General features: G+C 53.2%; 1 protein-coding gene across 1 annotated transcript in view; it reads right to left on the bottom strand.

Annotated features, from left to right (window-relative positions):
• Nucleotides 1-18,677, bottom strand: part of LOC139440361 (serine/arginine repetitive matrix protein 2) — a 57,109-nt gene that overhangs the window by 962 nt on the left and 37,470 nt on the right. The window contains exons 2-3 of the mRNA XM_071219691.1: nt 210-389; nt 50-140 (exon numbers count right to left, since the gene is read on the bottom strand). Coding sequence (XP_071075792.1) covers nt 50-140; nt 210-389 — 271 coding nt within the window. The remainder of the gene's footprint in view (nt 1-49; nt 141-209; nt 390-18,677) is intronic.

Genomic DNA, 18,677 nt, shown 5'->3' with positions numbered 1-18,677 from the left:
GATTTAAAAGGGCGGCCGCCCGCCAGCCGCCCCGCGGGTGGGTGCTGACTTTGGAGAGCGGTGCGCAGTTGTTGGCGCCGGGGGTTAGTGCTAAGAACCCGAGGTGCCAGCCCACTCCACACTGCCTCATATCGGGAGACCTGAGAAAGGGCACAAGAGGGGTCACCCAGGAGCTTTCGCGAGGTCGGGGAGGTGGGGGTCCTCCTTACTGCCTGGAACTGGGGGGTCCCTAGCAGAATCACCTCCAGGGGTCTTCGGGACATATGGGTCTGGCGCTCACGGAGCGCGACAACGTGGGTGGTATTGGTGCCGGCGGGGTCCGCGCGGGCGGGAGTTCCGCGGCCTACCCGCCGCCCCCTTCGCGCAGATACGCGGCTGGTAGATTTCCCCTGGGCAGACAGGTGTCAGCGTGTGCATTAGTGCCAACCTACATGTGGCTGGTTGGATTGGTGAGATGCAGGTCTTGTGAAATTCAAACGTGAAACTTGTGAAACCCAGAGTTTTAGTTTATTAATGGTCGCGAGTGAACCGTAATTAAGGTGCATCTTTCAAACAAAGCAAACGATTGGCTTGGTGCAGGTAAACCTGAGGGAAGGTTCCTTCCTACGTGGTTTCCCACTTGGTTCCTTGGCCCCGTCTGCCTTGACTTTTTAAGAAATAAAGCGTAAACCGGCGACCGCTTGGAAGCACTTTGAGGGCAGGGACTCAGTCCACGTACGCCTTGCCCGCCGCGCCGGGCGCACAGGCGCCGGCTCAACAAAGACTTGTTGCTCGGCCGGGAAGGAAGCCAAAGTGGGAAGATGGCGGGGAGGGCGGTGGGAGAAGAAAGGACGCTGTTCCTGGCGCGCCCTGCAGGCCGGGCCGGGGCCTTACAGAGCGCACCTCCCCACTCCTGATCCCGGAGGCGGCCTTCCACACCTCCCGTGATGCAGGGAATTGCAATGCGACCCGGTGACACACTGCAGTGACTCATGTTGTTCTTCCTCCCTTCTAGGCTGAGGCCCCGGCCCAACCCCCTCCTCTAGGGGCAAGCCGGCGGTGGAGGGGGTACTCCAGGAAAACCCTGAGCTCAGAGTGGAGGCGGGGTGGGGAACCGAAGGGGCCGGGCCTCCTAGTTTCAGGAATGTTTCAGGAATGTTTCCGGTGGGGGTGGGGTACCAGGGCGGGAGTGGGCCCAGCCCCCACCCGGGGCAGCACGTGCTCGGCAGGGTGGGGGCGGGGCGCCCGGGCGGGATGGCGCTGGGGGCCAATAGAACCGGTTGAAAGAAGAGGGCGCGGGTCTGGGTCTGCGGCCTGCCGGAGCTGGGGGTGGGCGGGGAGGCCGCTGCCCGCGCTCCCGCTCCCCGCCCATCGCCCAGGTGGAACGCCGTCCCCGGGAAGTCCGCAGGCTGCCCCTGGAGGGGAGAGGAAGTCACGGAAGGGCGGCCTGGGGGAGAGGAGGGTGGAGGGGAACACGAGGGAGAGGCTGGGGGAGGGGCGACCTGCCCCTTTGTCTGCAGCCGAGGGTGGGGCGGGGTGCCTAGCGCGCTGCTCCATCTTTGTGCCCTACGTGGCCAGTGCGCGCTTAGTAGGCCGCGAGTAGCGTTGGCCGCGTGGTATGGAGTTGTTAGCTCCCGAACCTTCGCGACGTTGAGTGGAAGAACGGTCCTTCAGCCCTCAGGCTTCAGGCCCCTGCCGTCCACGCGGCCCCCCACGTCTGGGCTAGGGATCGCCCTCGCGGGAGAGGCGGTCCCCTGGATACAGCCTTCCCCAAGGCCCTCTAGGCTGCCCGGCCAGGCCTCCAGGGCTGGTGGCCGGGAAGGCCTTGTGAGGCCTGTGGCTGTCCCTGAGACGCAGGTGGGGGAAGAGAGGGACTTCCGTCTCCAGTGGGCTGTGGCAAAACTCGTTCAACTTTTTGGCCCACTTTTCATCAACCGACTTGATGTTATTTTTTTTTCCTACGCTTATTTTCCCCTCATCCTGATTTCCTCACCTACTTGTTTTTTACCTTGTATTATGTGTATTTTTGTAAGCCACCTCACTCTCTGGAAGGAAGCAGATATAAATAAGTTTCTAGGCAAATAGAGTAGTTTGCTCTTCTCCAGGATGACCCACACCTTTGAAATCCAAATAACTCTACCACTGACACCCCCCCCCCCCCCCGCCTCCATGCTTTCTGGATTGCCCCCAGAAATGCCCCCAAATTACTTACCTTCTTCCCTCTTTCAATAATTATTTATTAAGCATAAGGGTGAGTGGTAGAGATTTTAAAAAATGAATAAGACATAGTCCTTGCTCCAGTTAATTTCATGTCTAGAGGAATCAGAACAAGGGACACTTTCGTGGAAGACAATTTTTCCAGGGACAGGAGGCGGGGATGGTTTCAGGATGATTCAAGTGCATTACTTTCAGGCTCACCCCCAGCTGTGCAGCCCGGTTCCTAACAGGCCCGGAGGTTGGGAACCCCTTCCTGCCCTGAGGCAGAAAGCAAGCATTCATTCATGCATTCATTCATTCATGGATTCAGTGTTTACTGAGGGCCTGCTGTGGACTGAGAGCTCTCCCATGCTGTTGGGGTACAGTCAGTGAGCGAAGTTCCCTGTGCTCTAGAAACTTAGACTAGGGGGTCGGGTGCTACAGGAGGAGAGGAGGGAGCTCTGGGTAGTCAAGGAAGTCTCCTGGAGGTGGTGGGCTTGCACAGATCAGGATGGGATTTGGATAGGTGGGGGACCATGGGGAGCAGGCAGGGAAAGGGAGCTACTCTAGGCCAGGGACATAACCTTGGTCGGTCAAGGCCTGAGGGGGGCCCCAGGGGAATTGGTCGTATCAGAACCAATCTTTGCCATAGGAAGCATTTTCTTACTGTCTTTTGAATTCGACAGTTTCCACAAGGAAAATCCATTGAACTCAATGACCCTGACAGCCATTCAGGAAATGGGGAGTTGGAGTCAACTTTCTTTTACAGGACAGCTGAAGGTAAACTTACTTTTACCTGGGCTGTTGAAATTCTTTCTGATGTGTGTTAGTTTTTCCCCTGCTCTGCTAAGTGCAGTAGCAGGAGTTTGACAGTCTCCCAGTTGTAGGTTGAAATTTGGAGGTCATGGTAGGTTGGGGTGTCCCTTAGCATTCCCCGGAGATTCGTGCCTCCCATTTCTCCAGTTGTATATTTACTCGTCAGTTTACCTCTTGCTTTTGAGTCAACTGCCGCTCTTGGAAGAGGAGAGGTTTCCTGAAGGGCAGGGGGATGAGGCGTGACAGTCCTGTGTGTCAGCCCCACCTGGAAGGTAGGTGGGAAGAGGTGGGAAGAAGAGAGGTAGAAATTGTCTACCAGGGTGTCCAAACTGCAGCCCGCAAGTCGCATGTGGCCCAGGATGGCTATGAATGTGGCCCGGCACAAAATCGTAAATTTACTTAAAACCTTTTTTTTGCTCATCAGTTTTCGTTAGTGTTTGTGTATTTCATGTGTGGCCCAAGACAACTCTTCTTCCAGTGCGGCCCACAGACGCCAAAGGTTGGACACTCCTGGAACCTATTAGACAAACCAGGATATGTTTTAAAGTATACCTTTTATTGATGAAAACTGTACATACAGAAAAGGCATAAATCCTGTGTTCAGCTCAATGCCTTTTCATAAAGTGTGGCTAGCACCCATAACAAGAAAAAGAACATTTCCGTCCTCCCTTATGTAACCACCATCTCAACTTCTTGTTTGTTTAAAGATTTTATTTACTGCCCTGGCTGGTGTGGCTCAGTGGATTGAGTGCCGGCCTGCGTGCGTATCAAAGGGTCGCCAGTTTGATTCCCCGTCAGGGCACATGCCTGGGTTGCGGGTCAGGTCCCCAGTAGGGGGTGTGCAAGAGGCAGCCACACATTGCTGTTTCTCTTCCTCTCTCCCTCCTTTCCCCTCTCTAAAATAAGTAAATAATTTAAAAATAATAAAAAATATTTTTAAAATTTATTTTTAGAAAGCAGAGAAGGGAGGAAGAGGAACGTAAATGTTCGGGCTGCTTCTCAGGCCTCCAAACTGGGACCTGGCCCGCAACCCAGGCACGTGCCCGTCCCACGGAGCCACACCAGTCGGGGCACCGTCTCAACTTCTAACAGCGCCCTCTAGTTCCAACCTTTTCCTGCATCGTGTGGATGGAATCGTGTTGCGTCCTCCCGTGTGTGAGTGTCCATTCGGCGTTACGGCGCGATTCATCCAAGTCGTCGCCCGTGGCCGCAGACTGTTCACTCTCTCTGCTGCACGGTTCCGTGGTGTTACGTGTGCCGCAGTTTTTACGCCCCCTCTGTTGTGGGGCATTTGGATAGTTTCTGGCTTGGGGCTCTTACAAGTAGTGCTGCTGTGAATGTTCCGGAATACTTCTTGGTGACAGGTGCACCAAGCATTTCTGTTGGGTACCTACCCAGGAGAGGAATTCCTGGGTCATAGGCTGTGTAGGCTCAGCTGGTACATACAGACGAGCAAGACATTGGAGAGTAAAGGGGGCACTGGTAGTCACGACCAGACAATGGGCATGAACCTGAAGCCGCCCATTATGACTAGGATTGACCCAGGACCGTAACAGCCAACACTTGACACGGGCAAGCTGGACGCAGGGTCACGCTGGTGCACAGTGTGTGACTGCTCTCCTGGACAGTCACCCAGCTACTCGTGCATCTGCTCATTTGGCAGGACCAGGCCACCAGGCCCTGCTGACCACAAGCTCTGCTGCCAGGAAGCCTGGCAGGTCTAGAGTGGGGGGACAGCCTCTTCCACTTCCAACTTTCGAAGGAAAACTTCTCCAATGAATAGGAATGCTCAGGGGGCCGGCACCTTTCTCCCCACTTTCCTGAGCCAGCCACCCACCATGCGTGACCCCAGGATACCATCCATTCTATCAGCCTTCTTCTTCAGAGCTGGGACCCAGAAAAGCCCAGCTCCTCTCCAACCTCAGGAAAAAAAGGAGGAAAAGGGAGAGTTGATGAGCACCTACTGACTGCAGATCCCACAACGTCCCTACATTCAGCAAGGCTACTGCCCCCATTTTACAGGTGTTAAGACTGAGGCTCAGGGAGGTTAGGTTGGGATTCTGCCTCTTTCCCCTCCACTGCTGCTTCTCCTAAGTTGGGTGAGTCTGTTGCCTTCTCCCAGCCTGGCTAGCTGGGTCCCTCCAGGCACTGAGGTAGGCACTGGGGATGAGGACTTGAATTAGGTAGCTATGTGCCCTGTCCTCAGGGGACTTACACTGGGTGGGTGGGGAGACAAGTACAGGGTAGTTTCACCAGTGTGGTACCTGCCCTGATGGGGGCCCCCAGGCATTCCGGAGCAGGGGCCCGGCTGTGGGCGGAGCATGCAGGGGTAGGGCTGGGATGTAGCAGGGCATTTGACTTGGGGATGGGCTTAGGGCTGTAGCAGACACCATGGGTTGGCATTCAGCACCATTCTCCACACTCCTTTGAAGCTGCAGGTTTGAATGTGAATTAGGTCCCACCAAAGAGTGAAATTTGTTAGAAGGCAACAAAGGGAAATATTGCTGTGTGGGCCGTGGAGACCTGGGGTTTTCTGCAGCGTCTCCAGCATCGACTCACTAGCGCTGTAAGGGTTAAGAGTCAGGAGTGGTGGCAGAAAGAACTATCCCTGGGTCACAGCTCAGCCATTCAGGCAGGGCCTGCTGATTCCACCCTGCCCCCCCCCCCCAGCCCCCCACCTCCATCAGGGCAGAGGCAGGCAGACAGAAGTGTTCCAGGAGACCCAGCCTACAGCTGGCTCCTCCAGTTCCTCCCAATGGTTTTGTAAGCACCTAATCTCAGTATTAAATCATTTTCTACCTAAAACATGAGGCATGTCCCTCCTCTGCTCAAAATCCTCCAGGGGCCCCCGTCTCACACACAGTAAAAACAACAAGTCCTCACAAAGGCCCGCCCGGCCCTGCAACCTGCCCTCCCCCGCCTGACCTCCTACCTGCTGCTCTGCTTCAGCAGCTGTTGCCCAGACCTGGCAGCCAGGCGCTCACCTCAGGGCCTTTGTACTTGTCATCCCGTCTGCCTGACACGCTCTTCACCTACATATTCTCAGGGTTGGCCCTCTCACAGCCTTCGGTATGACCCGTCCACACTATTTAAAATTGCAGGGCGCCTCCTGCGAGTCTCAGCCACTTCACCGGTTTGCCTCCTAGCGCTTGTCAACTTCTAACATTAACTCTTCCATTGAACTGTGACCAGTAGAAGTGATACGTACTGTGTTTTCTCTCCGGCTCTCCCCACTGAAAGGTCAGCGCCTGCAGGGTAGGGGCTTCATCCCTCGGACTCACTGGGGTGACCCTCGGCTCTAGCACAGCGTTCAAGCTCCAAGACCGTGTTGAACGAAGAATGCTTGGCCCAAATGATTTCAGCAAAGACCAAGCCGCAGGGAGCTGCATTGGGGACCTGAATTCCAAGGCAGAGGAAAGGGCACGGAGCCACAGGACACTCCTGTGACCGTCACAGGAGCCATGCTCTCCTGTGACAGAGTGGCCTGGCCTGAGCCTGGGGCCTGCACCTCACAGAGACGGCTGTGTGCTGCGCGAGGTCGGAGTCGCTGGGTGGTCATCTCCTGCACGCAGACTCACGTCCAGTGGGTGTTGCCTGGAGGGTTTATAGCTCGCCACCCATCAGAGGAAATCGTGTTTTCCCTCGTCCTCAGGTGTAGTCGTCAGGAGCTGGCAGCCACGTAACAACCGTCTTGGCCTCTGGCCGGGGCAGAATGGCTGGCTGGGTTGCTGGTTGGTGACTGGGCAGTGTGGCAGCTCACCAGACTGCACTCTAGGTGAGTGTGAGTGCGATTTACGCTTTGGGTGGAATGAAGTAGTTTCCCTCTGGCCTCAGGAACTGTCTGACTGTCAGTGCAACAGACTCTGCAGGCAAAATGCCCCAAACACGTCGCCTCCTCCCCCCGAGAAGCGGTGGAAAACACGCGCCCCTTCCAGTCGTGTCGCCTACGGAGGCCCCGCCCATGGGAGCCAGTCGAAGGAAGTGTCGTGTCGGGGCAGCAGCTGTGGGCCTGTGACCCTATGCTCTGGGGGCTGAGTTTGTCCAGGCCACAGGCCCCAAGGTTTCAGGAAATTTTCATGTGGTCCTTGACTTCTGTTTCTCTTGTTCTATTCCTTGCCTGCTTCTCAAGTGAGAATATGTCCTGGGCTGAGGAAGGGGTACAGTGACCCCCTGGGGCCTTCAAAAGAGACTGCCCTCCATTACTAGCTGTGGGAGGCCACCTCCTACCCCAAGTCTGCAGTTGCAGGAGTCCTGGCTGGTTCCTTCTGCCTCTGCAGGGGGACGCTACTCCAACTGGGGAGATGTGTCCTGAGTCACCCAGGGCTCCATTTACTCCAGGGCATCCTGAACCCTCACCCTGAACTTTTCTTAGGGCCAGGAGCTCCATACCGGGAATGGGCAGGAGGGGGTGCTGCCTGCCTGCTCCCAGAGCACACGGGACGACGGGCTGGACCCACAGCCCCAGAGGCTGGGCCAGAGTTCGGGGAAGGAAAGGAGGGCAGGGTGGAGGTCGAAGGGCGGGGGCCTAGCTGAGGGAGGTGGGCTGGAGTGCGGGAGGAGCCAGTGCCATGGCTGGGATTGGTGGGACTCCTCCAGGGCTTTGTTTTCCTCTCCACACCCGCGAGCCACGCACCGGGGCCTAAGGGGGCCTTGGCGCTCAGCAACAGTTTGGTGAATGGATGGATGAAAGAGAGCAAAAGAGGCTGGGGGGGCGGGGGGCGGGTTGCAGGCAGGGAAAGTAGGTGGCTGGGGGGGAGGGGAGAGGAGCCAAGTGGGGGAGGGGAGGTGGCCACTGGCGGGAGAGCACAGGAGGAAGGAGGCGGGCGGAGCAGGGCGAGCCTGCTGGTCTGGAAGCTGGCTAGCAGGAGATGGCGGCAGCGAGGGGCCAGGTGGCCTTCCCACCAACCTGGTTCAAACCTCGTTGCTCCCTGCGCACCCAGGCTTCAGGCCGCTCTCCTACCCTATAAATCTTTGGGGGTCATACGTCCTCCAAGGCCTAGTCCTCACTGCGAATTGAGGGGACGGCGTCTTTGCTTGCTTTCTTACTTTCTAGGAACTCTGTCACTGAGGGATCGGTCGCCCTCTGGGTGGAGAACACCGGAGTGGCCTGGGGGGTGAGCAGTGTCAGTCTAAGAGCAAGCCTGGGCTTGAGCATGCTGCCTCGCGGCCCTGCCTGCGCTGGGGTCTGCATGGCCCCAGATCCAGCTACTTGGCTCTGTCTGGGAAGCCGTGGGGAGTCTGAGTGGGTCTCGGGGGTAGAGGGGCGAGTGGATGGGCATAGAAGCCCAGGGGGAAAAAACGCGGGCAGCTGCCAGGGAAGCAGTGGAGACCCGAGCAGGCAGCTGCCAGGGAGGAGCTGCTGACAGTCAGATTTCTGGGTCACCATCCGGGAGCCCTACCAGTTCCCGGGCTTTCTGGGTGGGGTGCGGTGAGGGCAGGTCTGCATCCCAAATCCAGACCCTGCTGCCTCCTTTGTCTGGGACTACAGGACTTGCTCCCACCCGTTGCTTCTACCCTTGGTGGGGCCTTGGTGAAACCCCATGGAGGCCCCCACTGAGGACCTGATTGTTGACCCTGAATTTCCCTGGGGCTTGTGGCCCTGCTGGCCTGCTTGCCCTGGAGGTGGGGTGAGTAAAGGCCATGCAATGGGGAACTCTTCACAAGGCAACCTCTCGGCTTGGGGTTTCCGTCTCCTCCAGCCCTGGGGCTCTGTCCGCAGTTCCTTTTCTAAAAAAAAAAAGAGATTTTATTTATTTTTAGAGAGAGGGGAAGGGAAGGAGAAAGAGTGGGAGAGAAACATCAATGTGTGGCTGCCTCTCACACGTCCTGCACCAGGGACCTGGTCCACACCCCAGGCATATGCCCTAACTGGGAATCGAACCAGTGACTCTTTGGTTCGCAGGCCCATGCTCAGTCCACTGAGCCACACCAGCCAGAGGTGTCTGTGGCTCCTAAGCATCCCTTTTTCTGGCAATTTTGCCCTTGGTGGGAGAGGTCTTTGGGGGCAGGATGATTTTCATGGGCAGAAATCCTTTTCCCAGTTCCCAAAGAGGGGATTCACCTTCCCAGTACTGAGAGGTTGACACCTGGTGTCCCCTCCCACCATGGCAGTGACTTGGTCCCCTAGAAGTAACACTGCAATGCTTCTTCCCCGAGAGTTCCAAGTGTGCAGTTACATAGTCAGTGAAACGGACGTCCAGGGAGGTTAAGTATATTGCTGGGAGAGAGACGGTTAAACAGTGAGGGGTCTGGGGTGGGTGTGGGCTAGGCTGCCAGTGGAGGCCATTAAGAGTTAGGGTTGGAGGGGACAGGACTCTAAGTTTGGGAAGTTGTGCCCGGGCCACTGCTACAGACAGCTGGGGTGGGTGGGTGGGGACAAAAACAGCATTTAGTGAGTGCGATTCCTCCAGTCCACACAGGAGAAGCCATGTCCCCATTTCAGAGATGGGGAGATTGGGGCTCCGCAAGACCAGGCGACCTGCCAATGCTACTGGCAGGACCGGCATTTAGGGCGTCTGTGGGTCTCCCTTCTCTGAGTTCTGCCCCCCCTCCCCTCCCAGCTCTCCCCACCCCTCACCCTGCTCTACTTTTCTCTGCTCACAACCCTTGGCTGACATCTGGACTAGGAGGACGCCAGGCAGGGTTACCACTAGGCACAGGCGGAGGCTGAGCCCTTGGCTGTCACACGGAGCGAGTCTGAGTTACGTGCTGGAAGCGTGAAGCCGTCACTGGGTTCCCAAGACTTGTTTCACACACACACACAGACGTAACAATGCTAGTTTTTTTGGTATATGGGTTGCATGGCGAAATGATGCTTGGATATGCTGGGTCAATTTCCTGTGTGTCTTACCACTTTAACACGGCTGCTGGAAAATCTAACAGTGGATATGTGTGTGCCTTCTCTTCCATTTCTGTTGGGCGGTGCTGGTCTAGATTATTTGCTTATTTGTTATTTATTGTTACTCCCACCCCATGTCTCTCTTGAAGGGCAGGAGTTGACATGTTTTGTTCACGGCCACATTCCAGCTTTCCAGAGCCTGACGCTGGTCTTTATTATAGATGTTCAGTAAGATACCTGTTTAATTGAGTCCTGCGTGCGATTGCAGGTCAGTCTCAGAGGGTTAGGAGAGCGTCCCTGTGGAACCCACGCTGCCCGACTCCTCTACCACCCGCAGGGCTGCACAAGGTGACCTAGTCGGCCCCAAGGAGCCTTTCTTGACACGCTTCCCCCAGCCTGTGGGCGGGGAGAGGGTCTGGGGTCCGGAGCAGGTGAGCGAGGCTGTCCCGGACACTCGCCAGGCCTTTGGGAAGCCGGGGAAGAGATTGTGCCGTGGACCGACTGGAGCTCCCTGGATGCTGGCTACGCGCCCGGCCGTGCCCGGCCTGCGGGGAGGGAGTCCCCGCGCATCTGGGAGCGGGCGTGCCGCGAGGGCCGCCGTGGGCTGCGGGTGCGTGTCGTCTGTGGGTAGAGTGTGGGGGTGTGTCCGGCCCGGGCGCACACAAGGTCACTGTGTCAAAGGAGCGTTCCGAACACTTTCTCTTTCCCTGCGATTCGACTGGGGCTCCGAAAGCCCCTTCCGTAGGGACTTCCCTCCGCGCCTGACTCACGCTGCCTCATGCGTGTGACTCAGGCCGGGCGCCGCGCCAGTCCCCCCTCCCCACCCCCACCCCGGCCACCGAGCTTGCTGCAGGGGCGGAGGGACGGGGGCGAGGGGGGGTGGACCGGAGGCGGACATGCAGGGACGGGGCCGGGGCGGAGATGGGGGGATGTGGAGGCGGAGATGGGGGACCAAGGGGCACAACCTGGAGAGGAGAGTTGCCTGAGCTCTGGGGAATGGATGACACGGCAGACAGCCGCTGTAGGGGAGCCTGGGAAGATGGGAGGGGGAGAGCCACAAGCCTTCTCCGAGGCCAAGGCAGACAGCAGGTGAGAGGACGGGACAAGGGACGAGTGAGAGGAGGGAGACAGGAGCAAGTGGGTGCTGCTGCCCCTGAGCCCAGCTAACACCTGGGAGGCTGGGCTGGGGACTGTCCTTCTGAGCCCTGCCCTCACCCCCAGCCCCACCTTACCAGCTCTGGGAGAGCAGGCAAGCTATGCACGTCCCTGGGCCTCAGGGCCTCAATCTTCTCATCTGCAAAATCGGAGGTGGCGATGGGGGAGAACAGTCCTGTGTCCCCTGCTTGTTACCCTCCCTGCCTGCGTCCGCCCCTCACTCGCCCCGTTTACCCTGCTCTGGCCAGTGCGGTGCTGGAAGGCTGACGGTGGGGCCCCGGCCCCGGCCCCCCGCCCAGCTGGCTCTCTGTTGGGCAGTGCCTAGCGCAGGGCGTCCTAGAGGAGGAGAGAAGTTTGGGTGCTCCTTCCCCACCCTCCCAGCCCTGCGTTGGCTCCTGACCTGGCTGCTGTGTGTCCCTTCATGACTGTGGCTTGGGGCACAGAGCATCTGCCCCGGGCCTCTCAGGCCCTAGGAGGTACAATGACTTACCACCATGGCTGGCCTGTGTGCCACACCACCCCTCGTCGACCCCCTTCACCCTGCCCGCCTGCACCCCTGTAAAGAGCCCCTCCATTAGAGCTTCTTGAAGGCCCTGGGGTGGGTTCCATTTCCTGCCGGGGCCCCCACTGCTGCACAGCAGGGAGCACTGAAGGACGCGCCCACACAGGCACCCAGTGAATCGCAGCTCTCGCTGTCTTCATCCTCCCTCCTTCCGATGGGGGGAGGGGATGGAGACGATAACCCTCGCCCAAGTGATACACAACATTGAAAAGCACTTGGCTGCATATTAGCTCTCTAAATCATTGTGAGTCTGAAGCAGGTGTGGGGTTATTCGCTTCATTTGTTGATAGAAGAGAAACACGAGGCTCGTGCATTTAAGAAACACCACCGTGGAATGAGGGTAGTGATAGCGGACTGTTTCCTGTGGGTGATGGGCCAGATCAGGGAGGGGCAGCTGTGAATAATAACAACAATAGCAGCTAAGATGTATTAACAGTCCCCAAGCACCAGGCGGTTCCGATGTACTCTTATTAACTCATTTAATCCTTGCAACGCTAGGAGATGGCTGCTCTCCTTACTGCCCTTGTACGGTGTAGTGTCTGGGGCACAGAGAGGTGGCCTTTTGCAAGGCCACACAGCAGAGCTGGGCAGGAAGGCAGTGGGTCTGGCTTCAGAACCACCACTTTACCTCTCCTAGGTGCCTTCTTGGGTGCTTCGGGGAGGGGCAAGCAGGGGGAGCACACCTGCATTCCAGGCAGTGTCCTGGAGGGGAAAGAGTTTTGCCATGAGTTTCAGAAGCTACCGTCTGTGCTGTAGCGCCTAGTATATGGCGGGAGAAGGAAGCGTGGAATTTAACGATGAAGGGAGTAAGCAGAGGCTGGTACCCGGCACGCACCTGTCAGCCAGGGGCATGGACTTTATTTTGAAGGGAGCCATGGAAGGTTTTTAGCAGGGGTGGGACAGGTTAGCATTTTAGAAAGGATTATTTTAAAAGGCAAGAGAGATACTGTTTTTCTCCTACCAAACGGCAGAGATCTTTAAAACGCTCGTTCCCAGTACTGGCAACATTTCAGAGCACTGGGGGCTCTCCCGCAGCACCGGTGGGGGTGCGGCCTTTCTGGAGAGCAGCTGAGCCCCGTGCAGCACGCAAGGAGGGCTCAGCCCTTTGACCTGCTAGTCCCATTCCTCGGAATCGCTCCTCCGACAGAATTAGAAGAGGGGTCAGAGATCCACGTCCCAGAATCTGAAATTCACTTCAGCGTTAATAACAGCAGTGATGACAAGAGGAAACGACGTAGATGTCCAGCAGATGGGAATTGCTCCTTTCTAAAGCTCTTTGCAGTTTGATAGAAAAACAGACTGTCCGGGTTGTATTTTCAAATTAAAATGAAACATCACAAAATGTTTTATAACAACATAATTTTTCAAAGAGTCTTAGAAGTAATAACTGAGTTCATCATGGCTGCAAGGTGCAAGACTAACTCAAGAAATCTATCGTATTTTATGTGCTAACAATGAACAATTAAAAAAGACAGTACTATTTGTAATAGCTCCACAAGGAAAGGAAGAAAAAAATAAACATTGAGTGTAACTCTGACAAAACATACACAGGGTGTTTATGCTGAAAACAAAATGTTGATGAAAGAAATCAAAGAAAATCTAAATAAATATACTGCACTCATGCATTGGAAGACTCAACATAGTAAAGATGCAGTTTCTCTCCAAACTAATTGAATTTGTTTTCTGTAGCTGCCGTAACAGAGTAGCACAGACTGGGTGGTTTAAAACAATAGAAATTGACTCCCAGCTCTGGAGGCTAGAAGCCTGAGGTCAAGGTGTGTCAGCAGGGCCATGCTCTCTCCGCAGCCTTCCAGGGACCCTCCCTGGCCTCTTCCAGCTCCAGGTGGTTTGCCTGATGTCCCGGGGGGCGTTCCTTGGCTGCAGCTACAGCACCTTCCCACCTGCCTCTGTTGTCACGTGAGTTCTCCCATGTGTCTGTGTCTCTTCTCTTATAGGGACCTGGGCATATTGTATTAAGGACCCACCCTACTCCGCTATGACCTCATCTTAACCAGTTATATCTACAGCTACCCTGTTTCCAGTCGTGTTCCGAGGTGATGTATTAGGTCCAGGTTAGGAGGGTTCCAACATATCTTCCCGCGACACAGTTCAACCCATAGAACTGATCTATCAAATCCGCTCCAATCAAACCCCAGCAGGAATTTTTGCAGATATAGACAAGCTGCTCCTAAAATTCATGTGGGAAGGCAAAGAAACTGGAATGCCTAAAACAATTTTAAAAAAGAAGAATAAAGTTGGAGGGATGGTGTTACCGGATTTAGAATTTACGACAACAGGACTTGCAACAGTAGTGGAAAGTGTAGCGCCCGGGCTGGGTGCTCGGCTGGTGGAGCCCTGCCCTCGCGCACCGCGGTTTGGGGTCCCACCCCAGCGGGTGCATGGATGGGCAGAACGACAAGTCGATGTTTCTCTCTCAAGTCGATAAATAGAAAAGTATTTTTAAAAATGACTGTGCTGCTGCCAGAGGAATGGCGCACAGGTCAGTGAAACAGAACAGAGGCTCAAGAACTAGACCCACGCCCCCGGACGGTGCGGCTCGGCGGTTGCAGCGTTGCCCCGAACGCCGGAAGGGTGCAGGTTTGACTCCGGGCGAGCGCACATGCCTGGGTTGTGGGCTCAATCCCGACTGGGGAACCTGGGAGAAGCGACCAGTTGATGTTTCTCTTACAGTGAAAAAATGTCATTGGTGAGAATCAAAAGAAAGAAATCCACACAGATGTGGCCAACTGATTTAGACAAAGGTGCAAAAGCAACTCGCTGGAAAAAGGGCGGTTTTTTCAACCAATGGTGCTGGAACAACTGGACGCCTGTCTGCAGAAACAGTGAAACCTGTCCTAGACTCACGTATGAGACTAGAATTAACTGGGACTGGGCCGTAGGTCTAAATGTGAAGCCCAGCATTATAAAACTCCCAGAAGGAAGCATAGGAGAAAATCACCCGTGACCTGGGGGTTAGTCAGAGTTCTTCGACGTACCACTGAAAGCACGATCCACGGAACGTTTTTCTGATAAATTAGACCATCAGAATCAAAGCTTGTGCTCTGACAGTGTTAAGAGTGAAAAGACAGATTAGAGCCTAAAAGACAGTATTTACAAGTCACTCATTTAACAAGAGTTGTTTTCAGGATACAAAAAAAAAAAAATCCTCAAAACTCACCAGTAAGAGAAAGACCTATGGATTTTAAAATGAGCAAGACAGTTGAACAGCCTTCACCCAAGGGGGTGTGCAGACCGCAAATGAACAATGCAAAGATGTCCGACATCATTAGCCGTTGGGTACGTGCAGATTAAAACCACGGCGACCCCGCAATGCCATCCTAGGCCTTTACCCTGGAGAAGTAAAACTGACTTTCACGCAAGAATGCTAACCGCGGTTCTATTCACAATCACCAAAAGCTGGAAGCGACCCAGCAGGGACAGCGGGTAGATGAATGGAATGTGCCCACACTGTGACTACGGCGCAGAAGTAAGAAGGGACGAACTCTCGCTATTCACAGAGACATGTCCCAAAAGATTACAGGCCGCACGTTCCAATTTCTCCGCAGTGAACATAACCAGCGGTGTGGAAAACACCCCAGTGGCTCCCAGGGCTCAGGCGTGCGGGGAGCTGCGCCTGTAAGGGTGGCAGGAGGGAATTTTCTGAGGCTGATGGAGCTCTTCTGAATCCTGATTGTGGTGGTTACATGTACCTGGACATGTAAGTTCCTAGAACTGCACACCGAAGAGCTCACGGTTACTGTATGACGATTAAAAAAACCAACCACACACTTCCGGTTGGACAACTATGCAGTAAATCAAGCAATAGTATACTGTTAATGGGAGAGCCGGGGCGGTGGGTGTGAGGGGTCACTGAACAATACTTTTATCTTGGCTGTCTGACAATTTTCATAATAAAATACAGAGGGGACACTGTATGTGGAATGATCCTGTTGGTTTTTAAACTTTATTCATCTATCTACTTCTCTGTCTGTCTACACACAAGAAGAAAATGGAAGATATCACACCAATATAGTAATAATGGGGATCTCTATGGAGGGTCAAATTGTGGGTAATTAAAATGGTTTTTAAAAAATATTTCTGTATTTTCTATAATTAGCACATATTATTTTATTTAGGAACAGTATCAGCTATATTTTATTTATTATTTTTCTTTTTAAAAATCATTACCCAAGGATATGGTTTTTAAATTTATTTTCATTATTTTTTAAAGATTTTATTTATTTATTTTTAGAGAGAGGGGAAGGGAGGGAGAAAGAGAGGGAGAGAAACATCAGTGTGTTTGAGTTGCCTCTCACAGGCCCCCAGCCAGGGACCTGGCCCGCAACCCAGGCATGCGCCCAGACTGGGAATCGAACCAGCAACCTTTCAGTTCACAGGCCAGTACTCAACCCACTGAGCAATACCACCCAGAGCTAAGCAAAATGATTTTAAAGGGAAGGGGCATTTTTTTGTTTGTTTTTTTGTGTTTCCAGTTACTCCTTTCTAAAGGCTATACTGTGGCTCTGCACGGGTGGCTCAGCTGGTTGGAGCATCACCCCGATACAGCAAGTTTTCAGGTTCAGTCCCTGGTCCGGGAACATGCAAGGGTCAACCACTGGGTGCATAAACGGGTGGGACAACAAACTGAGGTTTTGCTCTCTGTTCTTTCTTCTCTGTCTGAAATTTATTTATTTTTTAAAAAAGATTATAGTCCTGGCTGGTGTGGCTCAGTGGATTGAGTGCCAGCTTGCAAACCAAAGGGTCACCTATTAGATTTCCAGTCCAGGGCATGTGCCTGGGTTGTGGGCCAGGTCCCCAGTAGGGGGCGCATGAGAGGCAACCACATGTTGATGTTTCTCTCCCTCTCTCCCATCCTTCCCCTCTTCAAAAATATGGCTCTTTTCCTTGTTTAAAAAAAAAAAAAAAAAAAAAAAAAAAGCTTTTATTTATTTTTTCTGGAAAAGATTGTTTTTATTTTTTATTTTATTTTATTTTTAAAAAAGATTTTATTTATTTATTTTTAGAGAGAGGGGAAGGGAGAGAGAAAGAGAGGAAGAGAAACATCAGTGTGTAGTTGCCTCTCATGTGGCCCCCACTGGGGACCTGGCCTGCAACCAAGGCAACTGGTAACCCTGTGGTTCGCAGCCCACGCTCAATCCACTGAGCTACACCAGCTAGGGCATTATTTTTTATTTTTTAAGTATATTTTATTGATTATGTTATTACAATTGTCCTAATTTTTTTCCCCTTTGCCCCCCTCCACCCATTACCCCCCTTCCCTCCACAGTCTCCCCCCTTAATTCATGTCCATGGGTCATGCTTATAAGTTCTTTGGCTTCTCCATTTCCTATACTATTCTTAACATCCCCCTGTCTACTTTGTACCTACCAATTATGCTTCTTAATTGCTAGACCACAGGTGGCAAATTCAAGGCCTGCGGGCTGAATCTGGCCCTCCACCTTGTTTTATCCGGCCCAGCACCTTGTTTCTACCCTGCAGCAGCACCGAGCCCTCGCTTAACTATTAAGGAGCAGTTACATTTACACAGTCCTAAAATTATATTTGGCCCTTTGAAGGCAACCGCGAGGCTGATGTGGCCCCTGGTAAAAATGAGTTTGACACCCCTGGTCTGTACCTTTTCCCCCATTCTCCCCCTTCCCTCTCCCCGCTGATAACCCCCAACGTGATCTCCATTTCTGTGATTCTGTTCCTGTTCTAGTTGTTTGTTTTTATTTTTGTTTTTTTCAGATTGTTTGTTGATAGTTGTGAGTTTGTCATTTTAATGTTCATAGTTTTGATCTTCTTTTTCTTAGGTAAATCCCTTTAATATTTCTTATAATAAGGGCTTGGTGATGATGAACTCCTTTAACTTGACCTTGTCTGGGAAGCATTTTATCTGTCCTTCCATCCTAAATGATAGCTTTGCTTGACAGAGTCATCTGGGTTGTAGGTCCTTGCCTTTCATCACTTTGAATAGTTCTTGCCAGTCCCTTCTTGTCTGCAAGCTTTCTTTTGAGAAATCAGCTGACAGTCTTTATGGGAACTCCTTTGTGGGTAACTGTCTCGTTTTCCCTGGCTGCTTTTAAGATTCTCTCTTTATCTTTAACCATTGGCATTTTAATTATGATGTGTGGGCCTCTTTGAGTCCAACTTGTTGGGGACTCTCCATGCTTTCTGGATTTGTATGTTCATTTCCTTTGCCAAATTAGGGAAGTTTTCTTTCATTATTTCAAATAAGTTTTCAATTTCTTGCTCATCCTCTTCTCCTTCTGGCACCCCTATGATTCAGATGTTGGCATGTTTGGAGATGTTCCAGAGTTTTCTTATTCTCTAGTCGTGTTTTTGAATTCTTGTTTCTTTTTTGTTGTTGTTTGCTTGTCTTTAACATTGTATTTATTTTTGGGGGGGAGAAGAAGGGAGGGAGAAAGAGAGGGAGAGAAACATCAATGTGTGGTTGCCTCTCATGCGCCCCCTACTGGGGACCTGGCCCACAACCCAGGCATGTGCCCTGACTGGGAATGGAACTGGTTCGCAGGCCGGGGCTCAGTCCACTGAGCCACACCAGCCAGGGCGAATTCTTGTTTCTTCATTCAGTACTGGTGGACTGTTTCTTTCTTTCTTATGTTCCAAATCATTGATTTGCACCCCGGCTTCACTGTTGGTTCTGTCTGGATTTTTCCTTTTTTCACCTAGTGTAACCTTCATTTCTTCCCTTATGGGTTTGCAGTACTCAGTACATTCTCTGAGCATCTGTATCACCAGTGTTTTGAACTCTGAGTCTGATAGGTTGGCTATCTCCATTTCACTTGTTCTTTTTCTGGAGTTTTGTTCTGTGTTTTCATTTGGGCCTGTTTCTTTGTCTCCTCAATTTGCCAGCCTTTTGTTTGTTTCTGTGAATTAGGTAGAGCTGCTTCTATTCCTTGTCTTGGCTCATAGGTTACATTGTAAGGGGCGGAGCCTTTGGTGTTCGTTAGGGTGGGGCAACCTGCTGGCTGCTTTGTGGCCCTCTGTGAGGGAGGGGTCAGAGAGGGAATAATGCTACTTACTTGGCTCTTGCCCCATTTCCAGTCACTTCTCCCACTTCCCGTATGTGACTGGTACCCTTCTAGCTGCTGCCCTGGTGCTGAGTCC

Source organism: Desmodus rotundus, chromosome 11, assembly GCF_022682495.2.
Source record: "Desmodus rotundus isolate HL8 chromosome 11, HLdesRot8A.1, whole genome shotgun sequence".
NCBI lineage: Eukaryota > Metazoa > Chordata > Mammalia > Chiroptera > Phyllostomidae > Desmodus > Desmodus rotundus.
This window is presented reverse-complemented; position numbering and strand designations above follow the sequence as displayed.